Genomic DNA, 25360 nt, shown 5'->3' on the forward strand with positions numbered 1-25360 from the left:
TTTTGCCTTTATGTTATCTTTAACTTCCTTGCTTAGCCATGGATGCTTTTTCCCCTCTTACCATTTTTCTTCCTCTTTGGAATATATTTTACTTGGTAGGAATTGAATATCTCCTTAAATATCTGCCACTGTTCATCAACTGTCCTACCTTGTAGTCTTCCTGCCCAGTCCACTAGGGCCAAATTTGCCCTCATGCCTATATCTTTGTTTAACTCCAGAAAACTAGTATGGGACTCAAGTTTGGGACTCAAGTTTCTCGCTCTCAAACTGAACTTGAAATTCTAGCATGCTATGATCACTCTTCCCTAGGGGATCCTTTACTCTGAGATCATTAATTAATCCCATCTCATTACACAAAACCAAATCCAGAATAGCCTGCTCCCTGGTTGGTTCCACAACATATTGCTCCAAGAAACAATTTCTAATACACTCTATGAACTCTCCCTCAAGGCTACCCTTGCCAATTTGATTAGTCCAGTCTATATGCATATTAAAATCACCCATGATTATTGCCATGCCTTTCTTACATGCTCCCAGTACTTCCTAGTCTCTAGGTCATTAGGCCTCTGGATTACTGGTCCAGTAACAATCATGATGCTAAAGTTCCCTATATTCAGTAATGGGTATGAGCAATGAATAATGGTTCAGGGTATTGAAACAGAAGCAGATTTTTGAGCCAAAATACAATATTAAAGTTTCCCCAAATCTTTCCATTTCTGAATCATTTATGTGCCCTTAAGTTTGTTATTTTAAAATGCTAGCACTTGAGGCCACCAGACCCAGTTATTGAATTTCCAACGGAAAGAGGTTCTAGCGAGGTGACAGATGACCGCACATGCAAGTTGATGTACAAGTTGCCCTGCCCCTCCAAAAACTCGGGGCGGGGAGGAAAGAGTGCGGGATTCTACAATACTACCTTATCTAAATGGGTTCCTGATATGATCAGAAGTAAATGATTACATTGTAACATAAAATCTTTAATACGTTCATTTCTTACCTGCTAGCAGTCCAAGACTGGTTGAAGATAGATGTATCACTGAATGAGTTGCATAAGATAAGAGAATGAACTCTGGGTGATTTATGAGCATATTCTGCGAACTTCTGTGCCAAAAATCCTCCCAGGGAAGCACCAAAAATGTGAACCTGTGCAAGTCAGATTTGGCTGGTGTTAGGTTGTTAAGGACTTGAGTTGTGCCTATTTTGACATTGAAACTCAGATGAACAACTACAATTTACCATTTCAGAGGAATTCCATATTATCTGACTTTGTCAAAGGTTTCAGCAAGTCTCCAGCACTCTACAAATAGCTCATTCATCCCAAACAGCATTTATTTTCCAAGTAAGGCTCCTCCCAGCCACCTTCATCAAATTCAATAAGCATATCCTTCTATTTCTTTCTCACTTCTGCTTATCCTTGTGGTAGTGTTTTCTTCAATCTTACTATTCTTTGGGAAAGAAGTTCCTCCTGAATTCCAGATTGGAGTTATGTTTGGCTATATTTATTTTTTGGTCTCCTCTCAACCCACCACAACATTTTCTCTATATCCACCCCATCCACCTTACGTTGGGCCGTAACTTCCAAGCTTCAGGGCAGTGTAACTGGGGTATCCCAAAAGTGCGCTGGGGAACCTTCCCCAAAGTTCCCAGGTAAGTATTGCACGGCAATTGCCTGGAAAGTGCAAAATTCCACTGGGCAATTGCCCTGCACTGGGAACAATCCGAAAATGCAATTTAAATTTCATGCAAGTTTCAGCTGGTTCCGGCATCAATAGTTACTCAAAAAAGTTAGAAGAATTGAAACCACTTCTAGCTTCTGGGTAACTACTGTACAGGCTCACACAGCCTTCCAAAGGACTCCTGCCACACCCTGGAAACCCCCACCCCACTACTGACTATCTCCCCTACCCCCCCGACCCCCAATGCAGCTAGTGCCGTAAAAAAAGGGGAATGGATAAATTACCTGCCGACTGAGCTTGCCTTGACGATAGGCCCCCTGGAGTGCACTGCACTACACAGACCTCACCCTGCCCTAGTCCGAAGGTCAGGCAAGATAGGATTGCCTGGATTTCCAAGTAAGTAATTTTGAGTGGAGTGGCAATCCAACTCAATTGCCACTCCATCGGAAGTTACAGCCCATTACCTTAAAGACCTCTATCAGGTCGCCACTCAGCTTTCTTTTTCTAGCAAAACAAAAGTCCTAACCTATTCAATCTTTTGTGGTAATTATAACCTCTCAATTCTGGTATCAAGAATCCTTTCTGCACCTTCTGCAATGCTTTCATATCCTTTTTATAACAGGGACCTGAATGGTGCAAAATATACCAAGCATGGTCCAACCACAGGTCTATACAAGTTTAACTAACTTCTCTGCTTTTAAGTTCTACCACTTTAAAAATGAACACTGGAACTTGTTTTTCTTTTAAAATAGCCTTACTAACTTGCATCACTACTTTAAGTGATTTGTGTATCTGCACCCCTTCATCCCTCTGCTTCCTCTACCTCAACTGGACTCTCTTATCCAAGGACCTCCTTATTCTTCCTAACAAAAAGCATCACTTCACATTTATCTATATTTAAGCTAATTTAACAATGAAATTCCCATTCAGCAAGTTTATGAATGTCTTGAATTTTGTTACATTCTTGCTCTGGACGAAATACACATCCAATTTTATGGAATCAGTAAATTCAGAAATTGTACTTCTAATTCCCGAGTCCAAATCATTAATGTATCCAAACAATGCAATCTAAAAGAAGTTGACAAAACCCTACACTTGTACTGACCTTATCCAGCTGGAGATGATCTAAAAGCTTCCTGAATCCATCGCAAAATTCAAGGAGGTCCCAGTATACAGGATACTGTAGCTGAGAGATATTTAAAATAGTAAAATAGGACTTGTGTGAAATTCAAAGAAATGTGTGCAAGCCATAGAATTTACAGTATAAATGGGAGCCGTTTGGCCCATTCCCCCACTTGAGGAGGTGCTTGCTCATCAACTGATGCATTCCATTCATATCTTTCTGCATCTTTTTATACTTGTCGTTTTCAAACTCAGCCAATTTTATGTACTAGTGTTAGCCTGTGCCTCGCTGCCCTTTATAGTAAAAGCATTCCATGCGCTAATTACCACTGGAGTACAAGTACTAAATATTTCATTGAGTCGGATTTATTTCAGTTCAGCTGTTTATCAAGACTAGTTTTAACTTGTTTATTTGGTACCTCAACTGTGGGTTGGTTTGAACTGGCACCAGGTTAATTAATTGATTAACTAGGTAACCTAAGTTGCAAGAGAGCAGTGGAGTGTAAGAGACAAAAGAGCTGTGGAGTTCAACCTTTGTGGGAGTTCAGCTGGACAATTTTTTCCCATAATGTGTGAAGTGACCAAGAGGTATTTGATTTCAATGAGAAATAAATAATTTCAAAGAGCAACCAGTGAGAACCACTCCCTGGTTCTTTCCCCATATCCCTGTAATTTTTTCTCCTTCAAAGATTTATCAAAGTCCCTTTTGAAGGCAACTATTAATTCTGTTTTCACCACCCTATCAGGTAGTGCATCAGTGCAATTCTAATCCTAATCATTGTTACTTATTAAAATTATAATAATTGGAAAATTTGAAAATAGTCCTTCTAACTAAGGGTCTCCATGTTCAAGGGGCAACTGACCACACCCTGCAGCTAAGGGATGATGCTTCTGGATCATATGCTCCAGAACATGGTCATCCAAGAGCTTTGCCAGACTTTTCAGAAATCCTGAAGCGAGATAGCAATCAATGGCTATGACTGCTAGATGTTAAAAGGCAATTATAAACTGTCTTTTTAAATTTAAGGTAAAACTGCTGAAAGCCCTGGAATGGGGGATGGTGTGAACTTATAATGAACGCTGCCTGGTGACAGGCCCATGTGATTTGCTTGCCAAGGGGGCGGGAGCCCAGGGCAAGCCCTATTCAAACTCAAGTGCTAGCTTTAACACTTGAATACAAAGGGTGAAGCAGCTGTTCTTGATGCTTGCAGTCAGACAAAAAGTAGCTGTTATAATAAAATAAAAGCAAAAAACTGCGGATGCTGGAATCCAAAACAAAAATAAAAATACCTGGAAAAACTCAGCAGGTCTGGCAGCATCTGCAGAGAGGAACACAGTTAACGTTTCGAGTCCGCATGACTCTTCAACAGAACTAAGTAAAAATAGAAGAGAGGTGAAATATAAGCTGGTTTTAAGGAATGTGCTAATTAAGGGTCGAAAGCAGGACAAGCAAGGTACAGATAGCCCTAGTGGGGGTGGGGTGGGGTGAAGGAATCGAAATAGGCTAAAAGGTAGAGATAAAACAATGGCTGGAAATACATTTAAAAATAATGGAAATAGGTGGGAAAAGAAAAACCTATATAAATTATTGGAAAAAAAAAGGGGGGGAAAATCGGAAAGGGGGTGGGGATGGAGGAGAGAGTTCATGATCTAAAGTTGTTGAACTTAATATTCAGTCCGGAAGGCTGTAAAGTGCCTAGTCGGAAGATAAGGCAGCTGTTGTTATGCCATCCAGAAGGGAAGGACTGTTTTTGGATAAACAACAAGCAGAGTGCTAGTGAGGACGGAAGACCTGTTCGAAGGAACAAAGTTTATTGTGCAGAGTTAAAGACCAGAAAATCATCAGGGGTGCCTTATGCTGGAAGTCCATTTGAGTATGCTCACAAGGATTGAGTGAAGGGGACTGTTTTTAAAAGGACACTGGAAGATTACCCCAGGTAGGGCAGGGAGAAGAGCATTTGTTGAATCGCCAGGAGACATTTGGGACTTTAAGTACAAAGCTATTTATCTGCTGAGAATGTGCCATAATGCATAAACATAGCGCGGGGTTTTCAGTTGTGTTAAGTTGTTAGTGAGGATAGTTTAGTGTAATAGTTGCCGACTAAGTAATGCTAGTCAATACTGATTTTCATTTGTTGCAGTAAAAGTCTTAAAACTTGAAATCTTGATGCGAGATTCCTTTTCGTTGATCACTGGGAAATATATATCTCTTTTTAAAAGTTATCAATCTCTACAAGGATCATAACACCATTTACAGGGGATACCAGAGGGTGATGGAATTGATGGGGGGGTGAAACTGATTGGGGCAGAGAGGTGGCCACACAGCAGCTTAGGAGCCTAGAGACAGAAAGGGAACGGGTGACCACCAGGCAGTCCAAGAGAACCAGGCAGGTAGTGCAGGAGTCGCCTGGGGTCCCGCTCACAAATCAGTTTTCCATTTTGGAAGATGGTGAGGATGCTGGTTCCTCAGAGGAGTGCAGTCAGAGCCAAGTTTGTGGCACCACGAGCAGCTCAGCTGTACAGGAGGGGAGGAGGAAGAAAGGAAGAACAATAGTGATAGAGGATTCATTAGTTAAAGGAACAGACAGGCATTTCTGCAGCCATAGACATGACTCCAGGATGGTATGTTGCCTTTCTGGTGCCAGGGTCAAGGATGTCACAGAGCGATTGCAGGACATTCTTCTGGGGGAGGGTGAACAGCCAGATGTCATGGTCCACATTGACTTAGGTAGGAGGGGGAATGTGCTCCTGTGATCAGGATTTAGGGAGCTAGGTCGAAAATTAACAAATAGGACCTCACATGTAGTAATTTCCAGATTATTCCCAGTGCTAAGTGCAAGTGACTACAGAAATAGAAGGATAAGGCAGGTGAATGGGTGGCTGGAAAGATGGTGCAGGAAGGAGGGCTTCAGATTCCTGGACACTGGGAGTGGCTCTGGGGAAGATGGCACCTGTACAAACCGGACGGGTTGCACCTGAACAGGACAGAGTTCCTTGCGGAGCGTTTTGCTAGCGCTGTTGGAAGGGCTTTAAGGAGGGGTGTGAGAACCAGGAGAGAACATGAGAGAGGAATACCAGGTGCACAAAATACCGGGAGATACAGATAGCACTAGTATGGAGAATAGTAAGGTAATAGATGGAGTCAGAGTAAGGGAGAAAGTTAAAGTTTAAATCTGGGTTACTTTACTATGCATGTATGTGAATGCACAGAGTAAATAAGATTGGGGAGTTACAGATGCAGATTGCCATGATGTTGTGACAATAACAGAGACCTGGCTCAAGGAAGGGCAGGTGAATGTTAAATATTCCTGAGTACAAGGTGTTTAGATAAGATAGAAAAGGAAGGGAGGAGGGGTGGCAGTATTGATTAAGGAGAGCATTGCAGTGCTGGAGAAAGAGAATGTCCCAGAGGGTTCAAGGACAGAATCAATTTGGCTAGAGCTAAGGAACAAAGAGGGTACAGTTACATTGCTCAATGTAGTCTATAGGCCGCCAACTGGTGGGAAGGATGTAGAAGAACAAATCTGCAGGGAAATTACAGAGATATCAAATATTATACAGCAGTTATAATGGAGGACATTAATTACCCAAACACAGACTGGGACAGTGGTAGAGTAAAGGGCAGAGAGGGACAAGAGTTTCTAGATTATGGTCAGAATTTTCTACAGCAGTATGTGTCCAGCCCAACAAGAAAGGATGCACTGTTGGACCTGGTTCTTGGAAATGAGATGGGCCTCAGTGTGCAATCCAAGAAAGAATAATTAACTGGGAGAGAGCAGACTTCAATGGGGGCAAGAACAGAGATGGGCCAAATAGACTGGAACCAAGGTTGGCGGGAAAAACTGTAGCTGAACAACGGGCTACCTTCAAAGAAGAAATGGTTCGGGCACAGTCACGGTGTATTCCCTCAAAAGGGAAAAGTAGGGCAAACAAATCCAGAGCTCCCTGGATGAAAAAGGAGATAAAAATTAAGGTAAAGAAAAAATGTGTTAATGACAGGTTTCAGGTAGAAAATACAATTGAGAACCAAGCGGAACACAGAAGGTTCAGAGGGGAGGTGAAAAAGCAAATAAGAGAAGCAGAGGGATTATGAGAGAAGACTGGCAGCCAATATAAAAAGGAATCCCAAAGTCTTCTATCAGCGCACAAATAGTAAGAGGGTGGCAAAAGGAGGAGTGGGGCCAATTAGGAACCAAAAAGCGATTTACACATGGAGGCAGAGGGCATGGTTGAGGTGTTAAATGAATACCTGGCATCTGACTTTATCAAGGAAGCAGATGTTACTGAGGTCACGGTGACACAGCAGGAAACTCTGTCACTATAAGAGTCCAAAATTGATAAGCAGAAAGTGTTGGATAAACTGTCAGTACTTAAAGTTGACAAGGCACTGGGACCAGATGAGATGTATCCAAGGGTATTGAAGGAAGTGAGTGTACAAATTGCAGTGGCATTGGCCATAATCTTTCAGTCTTTCCTAGACTCAGAGGAGATGCCAGAGGACTGGAGAATTGCAAGCATTACACCCTTGTTCAAAAAAGGTTGAAATTACAGATCAATCACTTTAACTTCAGTGATGGGGAAGCCTCTAGAAACAATTATTCTGGATAGAATTAGTCATCATATGGAAAATTGTGGGTTCATTAGAAAGAACCAGCATGGATTTCTAAAGGGGAAATCGTGTTAAACTAGCTTGGAGTTTTTTGAAAAAGTAACAGAGAGGATTGATAAGGTGTACATGGACTTTCAAAAAGGCATTCAATACAGTGCCACACAATAGACTTGAGAAAAGTTATAGCTCATGGAATAAAAGGGACAGTAGCAATGTGGATACAAAATTGGCTGAGTAATAGGAAACAGAGAACAATGGTTAATGGACATTTTTCAGGCTGGAGGAAGCTTTTGCAGCATTCTCCAGGGGTCAGTATTGAGACACTTCCTTTGCCTGATATATATTAATGATCTAGACCTTGGTGTACAGTATACAATTTCAATTGGTATGCAGGGGACAGTTTCAAAGTTTGCAGTTGATATGAAACTTGGATACTTGTGAGGATGACAGTATAGAACTTCAAAAAGGCAGACACGTTGGCGGACTGCGCAGTTAGGTGGCAGATGGAGTTCAATGTGGAGAAGTGTGAGGTGATGCACTTTGGCAGGAAGAACATGGAGACACAATATGAAATAAGGGGTACAATCCTTAAGGGGTTCAGGAGCAGATGGGCCTGTGCATAGATCACTGAAGGCGGCAGGACATGTGGAGAGAGAGGTTAATAAAGCATTCAGTTACCTGGGCTTTATTAATAGGGGCATAGAGTACAAGAGCAGGGAGGTTATGCTGAACTTGTATAGGACACTAGTTAGACCTTAGCTGGAATATTGTGTATAGTTCTGGGCACCACACTAAGAAGAATGTGAAGACACTGGAGAAGTGAAGAGGTTTACAAGAATAGTTCCAGGAATGAGAAACTTCAGTTATGAAGATAGATCGGAGACACTGTTCTCCTTGGACAGGAGAAGGCTAAGAGGAGATTTGATAGAGGTGTTCAAAATAATGAGGGGGATGGATAGAGTGGTTGGGAAAAACTGTCCCCAGTTGTAAAAGAATGGAGAACGAGAAGACACAGATTTAAAATGATTTGCAAAAGCAGCAAATGCGACGAGAGGAAAAAAAACTTTACACAGCGAGAGGTTCGAGTCTGGAACGCACAGTGCATTCCTGGGAGTGTGGTGGAGGCAGGCTCAATCGAGGTATTCAAGAGGGGATCAGATTATTAGTTAAATAGAAACAATGTACAGGGTTATGGGGAAAAGCACAAATTATAGTGCTCATTCGGAGAGCCGGTGCCAACACAATGGGCTGAATGGCCTCCTTCTGCACCATAACAATTCTGTAATTCCGAGAACCCTTGAACAACTGGAACTGTTCCATAGATATAGTTTGGGACCAGTGAAGGTGAAAAAAAGGCAATAGTTTGAACAATCTTTAGCCCAAAATATCAACACCACAAAATATCAACACCCCACCCATGAATGGCACTCACTAGTTTGCCAATTAGCATGACGCTTGCAGACATAATATTGTGATTTGAGTTAAATAAGGAATAAGTGGTTTGGTACTAGCTCAAGATAACCAAGACATTCCTTCTGTTTTTATACCTTACTGCACTTAAATAACTGCTAGAGGGAATTTAAGATTAATTCAATACAATCTGAATTATTTGCATAAATGCTGTTGCTGAAATGAATGTAAATTATATACTTCAACACATGCACCATTATAGAGTACTATAGTGAAAGTACACTAAGTTTGTTAAATAATTAATCCTTTAGTATAGCAGAATTCACATCAGAGACAAGAATGTTAATCTGTGGTTAAATGGTCCTTTGGAACAAAGCAACTAATTTCTTTTCTAAGATTATTATGCTACATAGGACAATACAGCAAAGGAGGCCACCATTTGGCCCATACTTACAGAGATAACTCTGTATCCCCATCCAGTTAAGGCCAAAATCTGCTGGAAAAACACATCTGCCGTTCCACTGACAGGAGGGAGAAATATAACCGGACACCTTATGTTTCTGGGTCCTGCATCATAAAGGGACCAGACTTTACTATCATCGTCATCCACTATTATCTGTAACATGGAATAAAATTAAAATTAGTCAAAACCTGAACCAAATACACATTCCAAATAATTAAAAATAAGATAAAAGCAAAAAACTGTGGATGCTGGGAATCCAAAACAAAAATAAAAATACCTGGAAAAACTCAGCAGGTCTGGCAGCATCTGCGGAGAGGAACACAGTTAACGTTTCAAGTCCGTATGACTCTTCAACAGAACTAAGTAAAAATAGAAAAGAGGTGAAATATAAGCTGGATAGAGGGCCAGTGATAGGTGGAGATAACCAAAAGATATCATAGACAAAAGGACAAAGAGGTGTTGAAGGTGGTGATATTATCTAAGGAATGTGCTAATTAAGGGTAGAAAGCAAGACGAGCAAGGTACAGATAGCTCTAGTGGGGGTGTGGTGGGGTGAAGGAATCGAAATAGGCTAAAAGGTAGAGATAAAACAATGGATGGAAATGCATTTAAAAATAATAGAAATAGGTGGGAAAAGAAAAATCTATATAAATTATTGGAAAAAAGAGGGGGGGGATCGGAAAGGGGGTGGGGATGGAGGAGAGAGTTCATGATCTAAAATTGTTGAACTCAATATTTAGTCCGGAAGGCTGTAAAGTGCCTAGTCAAGATGAGGTGCTGTTCCTCCAGTTTGCGTTGAGCTTCACTGGAACATTGCAGCAGGCCAAGGACAGACATGTGGGCATGAGAGCAGGGTGGAGTGTTGAAATGGCAAGCGACAGGGAGGTCTGGGTCAGGCTTGCGGACAGACCGAAGGTGTTCTGCGAAGCGGTCACCCAGTCTGCACTTGGTCTCTCCAATGTAGAGGAAACCGCATTGGGAGCAACGAATGCAGTAGGCTAAATTGAGGGAAGTGCAAGTGAAATGCTGCTTCATTTGAAAGGAGTGTTTGGGCCCTTGGATGGTGAGGAGAGGGGAAGTAAAGGGGCAGGTGTTGCACCTTCTGCGGTTGCATGGGAAGGTGCCGTGGGAAGAGGTTGAGGTGTAGGGGGTGACGGAGGAGTGGACCAGGGTGTCCCGGAGGGAATGATCCCTGTGGAATGCCGCCAGGGCGGGTGAAGGGAAGATGTGTTTGGTGATGGCATCATGCTGGAGTTGGCGGAAATGGCAGAGGATGATCCTTTGAATGCGGAGGCTGGTGGGGTGATAAGTAAGGAAAAGGGAGACCCTTTCATGTTTCTGGGAGGGAGAGGAAGGTGTGAGGGCGAAAAATAGTACTTCGTTCTGGATGACTGCAGTGGGGAACTGCCTGCAAGATCATAAATGACAAAGGCCTGTGCTTGTGATAGAAACTTGGATGAGAAAAATGAGTTTTAGCTGCAATGGGCCCACATCTGATAAATTCATTAAAGTTACTTATGTTAAATGTCGTCAGACAAATGGGTAGGGCTAAAGCCAAGCTTGCAAAACTCTAAGTTGAAATCAGCTAAATGGGAAAGAGATCTGGGTATTATAATGAACAAGTCAAAAAAAGCTTATTAATATTTATTAATAGGGGCATTGAGTACAAGAATATGGAGGTCATGTTGAACTTGTATAAGACTAGTTACGCATCATCTGGAGTACTGTGTCTGGTTCTGGGCACCATACTTGAGGAAGGATGTGAAGGCATTGGAGTAAGTACAGAGAATCACAAGAATGATTCCAGGGATAAAGAACTGTAGCTATGAGGATAGATTGGAGGGGTTGGGACTGTTTTCCTTGGAGAAAAGGCGGCTGAAAGGAGACTTGATAGAAGTGTTCAAGGTCCTGAGGGGTATGGACAGGGCAAATAGTGAGAAACTGTTCCCACGCAAGAGAACATCAAGAACTAGAGGGCACAGATTCAAAATAATTGGCAAAAGGAGTAAAAGGGTGAGAGAAAAAATGTTTTCGCCCACAGGATGGTTGGAGTCTGGAATGAACTTCCAGAGAGGATGGTGAAGGCAGGTTTGATCGAGGTATTCAAAAGGGAATTGGATTGCTATCTGAAAAGAGAGAATGTGCAAGGTTACAGGGATAAGACTGTGGAGTGGGCCTAGGTAAAATGCCCTTTCAGACAGCCAGCGCAGACTTGATGGGCCAAATGGTCTCCTTCTGCACTGTAAAGATGAGTTCTGTGGTTCATGACCAGTGCCATGAGACTATAATATGGCTAATAAAGTACTGGGATGGATTACAAGGGCAATCAAAAAACATGAATGCCCTTGATTGGGCTGCATCTAGAATATGGTGTCCACTTTTGGTCCCTGCACAAGGTGAATTGCCTTAGAAAAGGGCCAGAGGAAAACCATAGATTGATACTGAGTTTAAAAGCTTTGTTGTCACAATGAGCATCATATAAACACAGATCTATGCTAGACATCAGTAGCAGTTTTTGCACAGAGGGTCAGTGTCCTCTGGAACAAGTTGCCAGCTCATATCCAAAAATGCAAATTCACACTACAAATATTCAAAAGGGAGCTGGGTGAGGTTGTGACTGATACAATGCTATCTGTGTAAACAAAGGGATGTGGGATGTACAATGATGTGCCTCACAGTAATGATAAACTCCTTCCTTTGGATTGCCTTTGGTGTTTGGAACATAAGAAATAGGAGAAGTAGCCCACACAGCCCATTGAGTCTGTCCCACCATTCAATATGATCATGGCTGATCTTCTGCCTCTCAAATTCACAACCCTTTGAGTAAACAAATTTCTCATTTCAATCTTCCCAGCCTGGGGAAACAACCTCTGGCTACTCTGTCAAGCCCCTTTAGGTATTTGCACGTTTCAACGAGGTCACCTCTCATTCTTCCAAACTCCAGAGAGTGTAAGTCCAATTTACTCAGCCCCTCATCACAGGACAACTCTCTCATCCCGAGAACAAACCAATCTGATGACAAAGTTACATATAACTTCCTTAAATATGGAAATCGAAAGCTGCACACAGTGCTCCAGCTGTGGTCCCACAAAAGCCCTGTATAACTGTTGCTAGAGGGTTTCCCAGAATAAAGAATTATTCAATACCTTGCATTGCCTGAAGACTTTTTTTGTCTGTTTTCTTTTTTATTCATTCATTTGATTATGGGCATTGCTGGCTAGGCCAGCATTTATTGCCCATCCCTAACTGCCCTGCTACCTTCTTGAACTGCTGCAGCCCATGTGGTGTAGGTGCACCCACAGCACTGGAAGGAAGGGAGTTCCAGGATTTTTACCCAGCCACAGTGAAGGAATGGCAATATATTTCCAACTCAGGGTGGTGAGTAGTTTGGAGAGGAACTTCCAGGTGGTAGTATTCTCATGTGTCTGCAGCCCTTGTCCTTCTAGATGGTAGCAGGCATGGGTTTGGAAGGTGCTGTCTAAGGAACATTGGCAAGTTCCTGCAGTACAACTTGTAGAATCTACACTGTTGCCACTGTGCATCAGTGGTGGAGGGAGTGAATGTTTGTGGATGGGGTACCAATCAAGTGTGCTGCTTTGTCCTGGATGTGTTCCTTCGAGTGTTGCTGGAGCTCCATTCATCCAGGCAATTGGAGAGTTTTCCATCACACTCCTTACTTGTGCGTTGTAGACAGTGAACAGGCTTTGGGGAGTCAGGAAGTGCAGGATTCCTAGCCTCTGTCCTACTCTTGTACCCACAGTATTTATATGGCTAGTCCAGTTCAGTTTCTTGTCCACGATAACCCCCAGGATGTTAATAGTTGGGGTTTCAGCAATGGTAATGCCACTGAATGTCGGGGACGATGGTTAGATTCCTTGTTGGAGACGGTCATTGCCTGACACTTGCATGGCGCAAATGTTACTTGCCACTTGTCAGCACAGGCCTGGATATTGTCCAGGTCTCACTGCATTTGAACATGGACTGCCTCAGTGTCTGAGGAGTAGCGAATGGTGCTTAACATTCAAAGTGAACATAGGAGGCCATTCAGCCCATCGAGCCTGCTCCGCCATTCAATAAGATCATGGCTGATCTGATTGTGGCCTTAACTCCACTGTCCCCCACAAATCTCAACTCCCCTGTAGATCAATGATTTGAATATATTCAAAGCTCAGTTAGACAATGACTCAGCCTCTACTGCACTCTGTGGAAGAGACTTCCAAAGATTAAAGAGAGAGAAGAAATTCCTCATCTTAGAAATGGGGACCCCTTATTTTTTTTTAAACTATGCCTCCTATATCTAGATTCCTCATGACAGGAAACATCCCCTCAGCATATACCCTGTGAAGCCCCCTCAGAATCCTATGTTTCAAGAAGATCACTTCTCTCTCTTCTAAACTCCAGTGAGTATAGGCCCAAACTGCTCAACCTTTCCTCATAAGACAACACCTTCATCCCAGGAGTCAGCCTAGCAAAAATTCTCTTAACTGTTTCCAATGCAAGTATATTCTTCCTCAAGGAGACCAAAACTGTACACAGCACTCTAGGTGCAGTCTCACAAGTGCCTTGTACAATTATAGCAAGTCTTCCCTACTTATACACTCCATCCACCTTGTAATAGTTTCAATTTGCCTTCCTATATACTTGCTGTTGTGATTCAAGCAGGTCCCGTGTATTGCAGCATCCTGCCAAGTGGACAACTGCATCTGCTAAATTTTTGCACTCACTTAACCAATCTATATACAAAAAACAAAGAAAAGTACAGCACAGGAACAGGCCCTTCGGCCCTCCAAGCCCGCGCCGATCATATTGCCCGTCAACTAAAACATTTTGCACTTCCGGGGTCCGTATCCCTCTATTCCCATCCTATTCATGTATTTGTCAAGCTGCCTCTTAAACACCACTATCGTACCTGCTTCCACCACCTCCTCTGGCAGCGAATTCCAGACACTCGCTACCCTCTGCGTAAAAAACTTATCCTGCACATCTCCTCTATAGTTTTCTCCTCACACCTTAAATCTATGTCTCCTAGTAATTGACTCTTCCACCCTGGGAAAAAGCTTCTATCTACTCTGTCCATGCCACTCATAATTTTGTAAACTTCTATCAAATCGCCCCTCAATCTCCGTCGCTCTAGTGAGAACAATCCGAGTTTCTCCAACCTCTCCTCATAGCTAATAACCTCCAGACCAGGCAACATCTTGTTAAACCTCCTCTGCACCCTCTCCAATGCCTCCCTGTCCTTCTGGTAATGTGGCGACCAGAATTGCACGCAATATTCCAAGTGTGGCCTAAGCAAGGTTCTATACAGCTGCAGCATGACTTCCCAGCTTTTATACTCAATACCCCTGCCAATGAAGGCAAGCATGCCATATGCCTTCCTGACCACCTTAACCACCTGCGTTGCCACTTTCAGTGACCTGTGGACATGTACACCCAGATCCCTCTGCCCGTCAATGCACTTAAGGGTTCTGCCATTTACTGTCTAATTCCTGCCTGTATTAGACCTTCCAAAATGCATTACCTCGCATTTGTCCGGATTAAACTCCATCTGCCATTTCTCTGCCCAAGTCTCCAACCGATCTATATCCCGTTGTATCCTTTGACAATCCTCTTCACTATCTGCAACTCCTCCAACCTTAGTGTCGTCTGCAAACTTGCTAATTAGCCCAGTTACATTTTCCTCCAAATCATTTATGTATACTACAAACAGCAAAGTCCCAGCACTGATCCCTGCTTTTAGGACTGAGATGAGGAGAAACTTCTTCACTCAGAGGGTGGTGAACCTATGGAATTCTCTACCACAGAAGTCTGTGGAGGCCAAGTCACTGCATATATTTAAAAAGGAATTAGACAGATTTCTAGACTCTAAAGGTGTCCAGGGGTATGGGGAGAGTTCGGGAGTACAATGTTGAGATAGAGGATCAGCCATGATCATACCAATTGGCGGAGCAGGCTCGAAGGGCCAAATGACCTACTCCTGCTCCTATTTTCTATGTTTCTACACAGTTGAGAATTAAAGCACAGCAGAAAGACTTTACCTTTCAGAGACTTGGCCTCAACAATTCAGGCCGTTTATACTATTTGTTATATTTCGAGATGAAGCATTTGAGCTTGGGAGGCATGAAAACCACCTCCAGACCGATTGCAAACGCTTTTGTCTCTGATGCAAAACCTTCATTCAAAACCATCAAGCCTGAATATAATTGTTTTTGAAATTGGAATTGATAAATCAATTGACATGAGTTGCTATTTCAAGCATTCAAAGGGAAATTTACCTAAGGGGATAAACAAATCCTAATTTTTCAAAAAAAAGCTAATGGAAAAACAGTCTAGGTGGCTTCTCAAAAAGTAAAGTTTGTTTTTGGAAGAATAAATTGAACAGTAACAAAATCTGTCAGTCAGCAACACTGCTATTTGAACTTGGGATACAATTTTAAAATAAAAAAAAGTCAGACACAATCTAGTGCAGGCTTGTCCCTGCCTTTTTGCTTAGGGAGCCACATGTTACTCCAAACAGCCCAAGCTGCAGATGAGAAGACTAATTTATTGCCTTACCTCTGCCCATGCTCTTGCCTGCCACAAGGAGTCAACGTAGTGCTATGGTGCATTCCTGACCTGATGCCCTGCCATTTGTCAGGCTGTGAAGAGCCCTCCCCCTCCCCCCACAACATACTGTATCAGGGCCCTGCCACACCTGCCTCATGGGCCAGCCCTAAGCCTGAACTATTGGGCTATTTTTGAGAAAATAAAATATTGTTTAAGGGAAAGAACAAACAAACAAAGCTGAAAAATTAATGCCTGGAATCAAGTGGGAATGTTTAATTTCTGTTTTAACGATATCATGAAAACATTTTATTAGACCATAATGTTTCTCCAGAGCTCCTGAAAGAGAGCCAAAGTTAATTAACGGGATTCCCCACTTAGAATAAAGGAGAGTGTTAGGGAAAAAAGACAACACCCAATGGGAATAACTCACCTTGGGAGCAATTCAATGGAATATATAAATCTGGTACTGACGTACATTCTAGCGAAAGTGCACATGAGATGAATAAGATGGCAGCTTTCTCTTGGAGATGAACTTTGATGAAGAGATGAACTGCCAATGAACTTTTTAAAAGAACTGAATTTGATAATCTGGCCACCACCTGAGACATTGGGACCGTACAGGGGGAGATGAGCAAAAATCTTGAGACAGAGACCTCCTTTGATCTTTTGAGAAGATTACCAGAAAGTCAGGAAGAATTATTGAATGGTGCATCCTTTCAAAGACAATGAAATCCCGGGTGATGAAGTTGATTGGCAAAATACACAGCATGATCCCTACAGACCTGATAAACCTTCCACAAGTGCAAAAAAAAATTTGTAGGAGAGGGAAGAAAGATTACCACCACGCATGATGAAGTGACATGTAGCAGAAGGAACATTGCCAGAATAGAAATGTTGGTAAGAGAATCCCTAAAGACCATATCCAACAGATTAGAGAAACATGCGAAGATGACTTACAAATGTGAAATTCCAACAGGGGATTAAAGGAGGAATTGGAACACCAGTGTGTGTTTGCAGAAGTGATTTGTAACTTGTAAAGTAACTGACATGTGAGGTTACATGGTGCAGCTGCACTGAAGAACGAGTCTCAGGCTTGCTTAGCTACTTGACAAACAGCGTGACATGAAATGGTTAATACACTGCCACTACCTCCTTAATGATGGATTCTAGCATTTTCCCCCCCGAAGACAGATGTTAGGCTAACTGCCCGATAGTTTCCTGCTCTCTGTCTCCCTCCTTTCTTGAATAGTGGTATTATGTTTGCAGTTTTCCAATTTGCAGGGGCCTTTCCAGAATCTAGAGAATTTTGTAAGATTATAACCACTGCATCCACAATCTCTACAGCTACCCTAGGATGCAGGTCAGCAGTTCCAGGGGACTTGTTAGTCTTTGATCCCATTAGTTTTCCTGGTACTTTTTCTTCTAATGGTCATGATTGGGTTAAGTTCCTCCCTCCCTTTTGCCTTTTGATGTTCTACAATTCTTCAGCAGAAATGCTCTTTCTGTCTTTTGCTGTGAAGAAAGATACAAAGTAATGTTTCCCCGTTATTAATTTCCCACCCTTACCCACTAAGGGACCAACACTAACTTCAGTAACTTTTCTTCTTTTATACTTGTAGAAGCTTTTTACTGTCTGTATTTACATTTCTTGCTAGTCTACTCTCATAGTACAATTTCTCCCTATATATTTTAAGTCATTATTTGCTGGTTTCTAAAGTTGTCTGAATTTTCTGGCCTACCACTAATCTTTCCAGCATTGTACATCTTTCTTTTCAATTTGATACCATCCTTAACTTCCTTACTTAGCCGCCAATGTTGCATCCTTCCAGTAGCGTCTTTCTTTCTCAATGAAATACATCTTTGTTGAGTTATGAAATACCATAGCTGAGAAAAGGTGGCAGGGTAGCTCTGTTAATTAAAGAGGGTGAGAGATGACCTTAGCTTTAAAGGTTAGGATGTAGAATAAGTTTAGATGGAACTAAGAAACAGCAGGGGGCAGAAAATATTGGTGGAAGTTGTTTATAGGCCAAACAGCAATGGTAATGTAAATCACAGTATAAATCAGGAAATTAGAGATGTGTGTAACAAGGGTAAGATAGTAATCATGGGGGATTTCAATCTACAGATAGACTGGGTAAACCTAATTAGTACTAATGTTATGGAGGACGAATTCTTCAATGTGAGATGGTTTTCTAGAGCAGTACATTGAGGAAGCAACTCGGGAATGGACTATTTTAAGTATGGCATTGTGCAATGAAAAGGGACTAATTAATATTCTTGTTGTAATGGGGCCTTTAGAAAAGAGTGAGTGACCATAATATGATGGAATTTTACATTAAGTTTGAAAGTGATGTAGTTAAATCAGAAACCTTAAACCTAAACAAGGGAAACTATGAAGTTATGAGGGGCAAATTGGCTCTGGTAGATCAGGAAACTATGTTGAAAGCTATGACAGCAGACAGGCAATCGCTAACATTTAAAGAACTAATACATAGTTAACAAAAATGCATTTCTTCAATGCACAAAAACCCAGCGAGAAAAGTGTTCCAGCTATGGCTAATGAAAGGAATCAAGGATTGTATTAGATCAAAGTAAGAGGTGTATAAAGTTGCCAAAAAGAATAGCAAGCCTGAGGACCGGGAGCAGTTTAGAGTTCAGCAATGTAGGACCAAGAAAAAAAGATTTAAGGGAAAAAAGAATGAGTGTAAAAACTAGCAGAAAATAGGTACGTAAAAAGCAAAAGATTAGCAAAAACAAATATGGGTCCATTACAAGCAGAATCAAGAGAATTTAACATGGGAAATAAGGGAATAGCAGAGAAGATAAACAAATACTTCCTATCTGTCTTCACGCAGGAAGATACTAAAAACCTCCCAGTAATGGGGAGAATTTTTATCCCTCACAGGGTTGAGTCTCTTTGAACTCTCTCCCTCAAAAGATGGTGGAAGTAGAGTTTTTTTAATTCATTCACAGGATGTGGGCTTCGCTGGCTGGGTCAGCATTTATTGCCCGTCCCTAGTTGCCCTTGAGGTGGTGGTGGTGAGCTGCCTTCTTGAACCACTGGAGTCAATGTGGTGTAGGTACACCCACAGTGCTGTTAGGAAGGGAGTTCCAGGATTTTGACCCAGTGACAGTGAAAGAACGACGATATTTTTCCAAGTCAGGACGGCGTGGCTTGGAGGGGAACTTCCAGGTGGTGGTGTTCCCATCTATCTGCTTCTCTTGTCCTTCGAGATGGTAGTGGGCGTGGGTTTGGAAGTTGCTGTCTAAGGAGCTTTGGTGAATTCCTGAAGTGCATCTTGTAAATGGTACACACTGCTGCTACTGTGCGTCGCAGTAATGTGGAGGCAGTGAACGTTTGTGGATGTGGTGCCAATCAAGCGGACTGTATTGTCCTGGACGGTGTCCAGCTTCTTGAGTGTTGTGGGAGCTACACTCATCCAGACAAGTGGGCAGTGTCCCATCACACTCCCGACTTGTGCCTTGTAGATGGTGGACAGGCTTTGGGAAGTTAGAGGGGAAATACTCGTCGCAGGATTCCTAGCCTCTGACCTACTCTTGTAGCCACAGTATTTATATAGCTAGTCCAGCTCAGTTTCTGGTCAATGGTAACCCCCAGGATGTGGACAGTGGGGAATTCAGTGATGGCAATGTCATTGAACATCAAGGGGAGCTGATTAGATTCTCTCTTGTTGGAAATGGTCATTGCCTGGCACTTGTGTGGCGTGAATGTTATTTGCCACTTGTCAGCCCAAGCCTGGATATTGTCCAGGTCTTGCTGCATTTGGACCTGGACTGCTTCAGAGTCATAGAATGGTTACAGCACAGAAGGGAGGGCATTTGGCCTGCTGGGTCTGTGCTGGCTCTCTGCAAGAACAAGTTACCTAGTGCCACCACCACCTCATCTCATTCCGGTAGCCCTGTAATTTTTCTCCTCTTCAGATAATGAGCCAATTTCCTTTTGAAAGCAATGATTGAATATACCTCCACCACACTCTCAGGAGGTGCCTTCCAGATCCTAGCCACTCACTGCACTAAAACTTTTTTCCCCTCATGTCACCATTGGCCTGACTTCTCATAACTTTTCCTGCAGTGCTTCCATCCTCACCCTCAGTCCCTCTTCCTCCTGCTCCCGGTCTTGCCAGTTTCCTATTTACTTCTCCTGGTCTCACTGACAACCCCTTGCCAACTCTCCTGGTCTTGCCAAATACCACCACCCACATCCCCCCCACCCTCTCCCTCCCCTCAAAAACCACTCCTTGCCTCCTGACCTCTGTTCTTACATGAGTCCTCAGGGTCTGTCTTCCAGTGACTCTGGCTTTGCTCCTAAATTCGCACTAAGTTTTAGGCTCCATCCAGTGCTAGAAGTTGGTCAATGCAGGTAGCTGCTAACTGCACTGACAAACTCCTGTCACTAGATGGAGGTTGGTCAATCTAAATGTACTGTGTACTAAAGTGACAACAGGTACTGTGATTTTTTTTAAAAAAGTATTCAATTTGTATGCTGTATTTCTTTTTTTTACAATACTTACTGATGTATTCTATTTTACAAGCTATTCCAGCTAGGAATGTACAGTGCAGCACATGTACGGTACAGTATTTCAACTTGTACATTGTTTTATTCCGGCGAGAAATGTCCGAAGAAACCTAACATTGCTTTAACATTGATTGCTATGGGAACCCCTGATTCACAAAAAGCCGTTCCACCTAAAAATCACAATGCTCAGCAACACAACCACAACTTTAATTGAGGACTTACTGAATGCATCATTGATTTTGACTTAAATTTAGGGTGCATGATTAAGAAGTTTACAGATGGTATGAAAACTGGTTGTGGTTTAGGGTGAGGAAGAAAGCTGAGGGCTGCAGAAAGATATCAATGAACTAGTTTGGTGGGCAGAAAAAATGGCAAAGGGTGTGCCAGCCGTTGTTCAGTTGGTAGCATTCTCATCTCTGAATCACAAGGTTCCAAGTTCAAGTCTGACTCCAGGGTTTAAACACAAAAATCAAGGCCGACACTCCAGTGCAGGACTGAGGGGGCAGTGCACTGTCAGAGATGCTGTCTTTCAGATGAGACATTCAGTCAAGGCCCTATCTATCTGCTCACATGGCTATAAAAGGTCCCATGGCACTATTTTGCAGAGCTATCCCTGGAATTTGGCCAATAGTTATTCCTCAATCAATATCACAACAAACATTATACAATGCTGCTTGGGGGAAGTTTGCTGAGCGCAAATTAGCTGCCATGTTTCCTATGTTACAACAGCGACTATATTTGAAAAAGTACTTCATTGGCTGTGAAGCACTGAGATTCCAGTGGTCGTGAAAATCACTATATAAATGCGAGTCTTCCTTTTGCTTCTTTTTTTCAAATTGAATTCAATTTGGAGGAGTGTAAGTTAATGCATTTGAGAGGGCAAACAAGGCAAAAGGATTCATAATAAATGTCAGAATTCTAAATACAGTAAAGAGGAATCATGAGAGTGCACGTCCATCGATCCATGAAGATAGCAGGACAGGAAGATAAGGTGATTAAGGCAGCATATGGGATACTTTCCATAATTGGCTGACAAAGTATAAGAGAAGGGATAAAAGGGCATTGTAATGGGTGCCCACATGGGTTCCAGCTATGCCTGCCTTTTTGTGGGATATGTGGAACATTCAATATTCCAGACCTACCCAGGCTCCCTCCCTCATCGCTTCTTCCAGTATACTGATGGTTGTATCGGTGCTGCCTCCTGCTCTCACCATGAGCTAGAAAAATTCATTGACTTTGTTTCCAATTACCACCCTTCCCTCACATTCACCTTAACCATCTCTGACTCTTCCCTTCCACCACTTGTGACTCGATTTCTGGAGATAGGCTATCAACTAATAATCACTACTAACCCACGGACTGCTTTGGCTGCACTTCCTCACACCTTGCTTCCTGTAAGGACTACATTCCATTCTCCCAGTTTCTCTGTATCTGTTGCATCTCTTCTGATTATGCAACCTTCCATGCCAGTGTTTCCGATATGTCTTCCTTTTTCCTCAACCGAGGGTTCCCATCCCAGTGTGGTTGACAGAGTACTCTACCCTGTCTGATCAATTTCACATACTTCTGCTCTCACCCTTTTCCTTCCCTTCCAGGACCATGATGAGGTTCCCCTTACCTTCACCTTCCACTCCACCTGCCACTTATTCAATGGATCATCCTCCATTTTCATCAGCTCCGGTGTGATGCCACCACCAAACACATCTTCCATGTCCTCCCCTTTCAGCATTCCAAAGGGACCGTTCCTTCTGTGACATTCTGTCCACTCCCGTCAACCTTAACATGCCCTCCCTTCCCCACAGCACCTTTTTGTGCAAGCAGAGGAGATGCAACACCTGTCCTTTCACCTGCTCTGTTCTCATCAAGGCCCCATACATACCTTCCAAGTGAAACAGCGATTTACTTGTACTTCTTTCAATTTGCCACACTCTATTGGCTGTTGACAATATGGTCTCTACATTGAGGAGAACAGCCTCTGAATGACTGAGTGACTGTTTTGTGAAACACCTCCGTTCAGTCCGCAAGTATGACCCCAAGCTTCCTGTCAACACCTCATCTTCCCTTTCAGCACTCTACAGCCTTCTGGACAATATCGAGTTCAGCAACTTTGGATCATAAAATATCCAGAACAAGATGAAAGCAAAGGTTATGTTGCTTTTTTTGCTGGCTTATTTCTTTCTTTATCTTTTTATGTTGCATACAGGTGGCTGCTACGTAGCAAGTCACACCACATTTGGACACAAACTTTGTTTCTTGACTGTACCTATTGCCACTCTTTGGCTGTTGCATTGTAAAATCTTTTGTTATTTAATGAGCCGGCCCTCCACCCTAATACTGTTCTTCCTGCCCCCTCACCCCTTCTACTGGTTTAAAAAAAACTCTTAAATTTCTATCTTTCTTCAGTTCTGATGAAAGGTCATCGACCTGAAGCATTAATGCAGTTAACTCTGTTTCTCTCTCCACAGATGCTGCCTGACCTGAGTATTTCCAGCATTTTCAGTTTTTATTTCAGATTTCCAGCATCTGCAGTATTTTGCTTTTATAGAAAGAGCAAGGAGATTATGCCAGAACAGCATAGTTTGTCTGCAGAGCTAGGGCACTGAGTAGAGTTCTGGTCACCGCAGGAATGGTGTGATTGCACTGGAAAAGGTAGAGGAGATTTATGAGGATGCTGTCAGGAATGGAGAATTTTAGCTGAGAGGAAAAATCAGATAGGCTGGGTTTCTTTTCTTTAGAACGGGGGTGGTTAAGGGAAGATTTAGTTGAGGTGTATAAAATTATGAGTGGATAGGAAGGGCCTATTTCCCTTAGTATAGAGGTCAATAACCAGGAGACAGATTTAAAGCAATTGGTAGTAGGGTTAGAAGGAAGTTGAGTAATTTAGCCACCAGAGTGTGGCATTTGGAGTTCAATATCTGAAAGAGTGGTGGAGGCACAACCTTCATGGCATTTAAAAAAAACACATGATATACAATTGAGGTGCCATAACCCACAGCACTGAGAACCAAGATCTGGGGTTATCACCTGTCCAACCCCCCTTAAACAGCTTATATTTCACCACATTTCTATTTCTCTTTAGTTCTGATGAAGAGTCATACGGACTCGAAACGTTAATTCTGTCTTCCTCTCCACAGATGCTGTCGCACCTGCTGAGTTTTTCCAGCAATTTTTGTTTTTGTATCTGGGGTTAAGGCTTCAGGTTTCAGTTTTCCTGTTTTTAGCAAAATGAAAGGTATCTTACACCTTGGACAGATCAGGGAGCTGGGCTACTAAGAGAAATATGTCATTTAATGTGGATCAATACAATGCAGACTGTGGGGGATAAAATAAGCAAAATAGGCACAAGAGAGGAGAGGATGTAGGGAGCTCAGCTGGAGAACACAAACTATAAACACACTGAACAGCAGCAGAAAGGAAAATAAATGGGACCTCATTCTCAGACATGGAACACTAACCCATGGGCTGAGAGTCTGAAAAAGATGCGGATACCTCACACCAGGTACAATGCCAGCACAGGCACCCCATAACTGGAGCACTAGCAGCTGTACCAACACCTGTAGCACTGGGTACAATCCTGGGCACAAGCACATCACAGCTGGAGCACTGAATATAATCCTAGGTATAGGAATCCCACCACCTGGAGCACTGGATACAAACTGGGCACTGGTAAACTACAAACCTGGAGTACTGACCACAAACACTTGCACATCAGTTTACAAGTAAACCAAGTACAGAAAAGGATAAGTTAATTACACTTCATACACAATGAGAAAAGCTCATCTCTTTGGAATCCAACAGTCACCTTGAGGGGGAAAAAAAAAGCAGTACTTGCCTTTTTCAGTGGGACTGTACTCCGGAACCAGTTATAATCAGGGGAGACTTTTATCTCACCCATAGTGACTGGAACATCTAATGTTTCAGGAAGTCTGTTTAAAGCACAACGAAATACAAGTTATTGTGTATTATTTGAAGTCATAATTCAAAAAGTATTCTTCCTCTTTTGCAACAGAGGCGGAGAACGAACTAGCCAGGCTAACCACATTCTAACGGTTTTCGTATACCAGTGATTGATAAAAGAGCAAAGTGTAAGAATATATGTAAGAGCAGAAGGATCTGGGGTGCATATTCACAAATCTTTTAAGGTGGGAGGGGCAAGATAAGAGTTAAGAAAGCATATCCAGAGCAAAATTAATAACCGCCTGGACAAATGCGAGCTACTTAAGGAAAGCCAACGCATTTTTTAAAGGCAAATCGCATTTAACTAACTTCATTGAGCACAGCTAACTTCACTTTTGCTGAGCTGACAGAGGGGGTTAATGAGGCTAACATGATGTAAAGTGGTGTACGTGGACTTCCTAGAGGCATTTGATAAAGTGCCACATAATAGGCTTGCCAGTAAAGTTGTAGCCCATGAAACAAAAGGGACAATGACAGCATGTTGGCCAAGTGACAGTAATGGTGAACGATTGTTTTTCACAAGGATGACTGTATGCAGAGGGGTTTCCCCAGGGTCAGTACCAGGACTCTACTTTTACTGTATAACAATGATCTAGATTTGGGTGCACAGGGCACAACATCAAAATTTGCAGATGACACAAAACTTGGGTGTATTGTGAAGTGAGAGGAAGATGTCAAGATGGAAATAGGTTGGAACAGGAAGACACATGGCAAGAATACAAAGGCAAAAAAGTTATGATGAATCTGTATAAAACACCAGTTTGGTCTCAACTGGAGTAGTCTGTCCAATTCTGGGCACCACACTTTAGGAGGGATGTGAAGGCTTTAAAAAGGGTACAGGGAATGAAGATAAGCAGCAGAGGCAACTGAATGGATGATATTACTGATAAAAGAGACATGTCTAAGCTTTTTGTGCTGCATTGATCAGGACACCTCAAAAATACCAATAAGGGTGCATCAAAGTCATCCCGCAGAATAATGGCTCCCCTGATCAGATCATTTCACGCTCTATATCACACAAACTCATGACAGGGCCTAGG

At 42.5% G+C, this 25360-nt stretch overlaps 1 protein-coding gene across 2 annotated transcripts in view; it reads right to left on the reverse strand.

The window, feature by feature from the left end:
• Positions 1–25360, reverse strand: part of spg21 (SPG21 abhydrolase domain containing, maspardin) — a 78853-nt gene that overhangs the window by 47869 nt on the left and 5624 nt on the right. For both annotated transcript variants that reach the window (XM_078536146.1, XM_078536145.1), the window contains exons 2-5: positions 24196–24289; positions 9272–9433; positions 2782–2862; positions 998–1143 (exon numbers count right to left, since the gene is read on the reverse strand). In XM_078536146.1, the coding sequence (XP_078392272.1) occupies positions 998–1143; positions 2782–2862; positions 9272–9433; positions 24196–24258 (452 nt within the window). In that variant the 5' untranslated portion in view covers positions 24259–24289. The remainder of the gene's footprint in view (positions 1–997; positions 1144–2781; positions 2863–9271; positions 9434–24195; positions 24290–25360) is intronic.

The sequence above is a fragment of the Cetorhinus maximus genome, unplaced genomic scaffold (genome assembly GCF_964194155.1).
Source record: "Cetorhinus maximus unplaced genomic scaffold, sCetMax3.hap1.1 HAP1_SCAFFOLD_932, whole genome shotgun sequence".
NCBI classification, from domain to species: domain Eukaryota; kingdom Metazoa; phylum Chordata; class Chondrichthyes; order Lamniformes; family Cetorhinidae; genus Cetorhinus; species Cetorhinus maximus.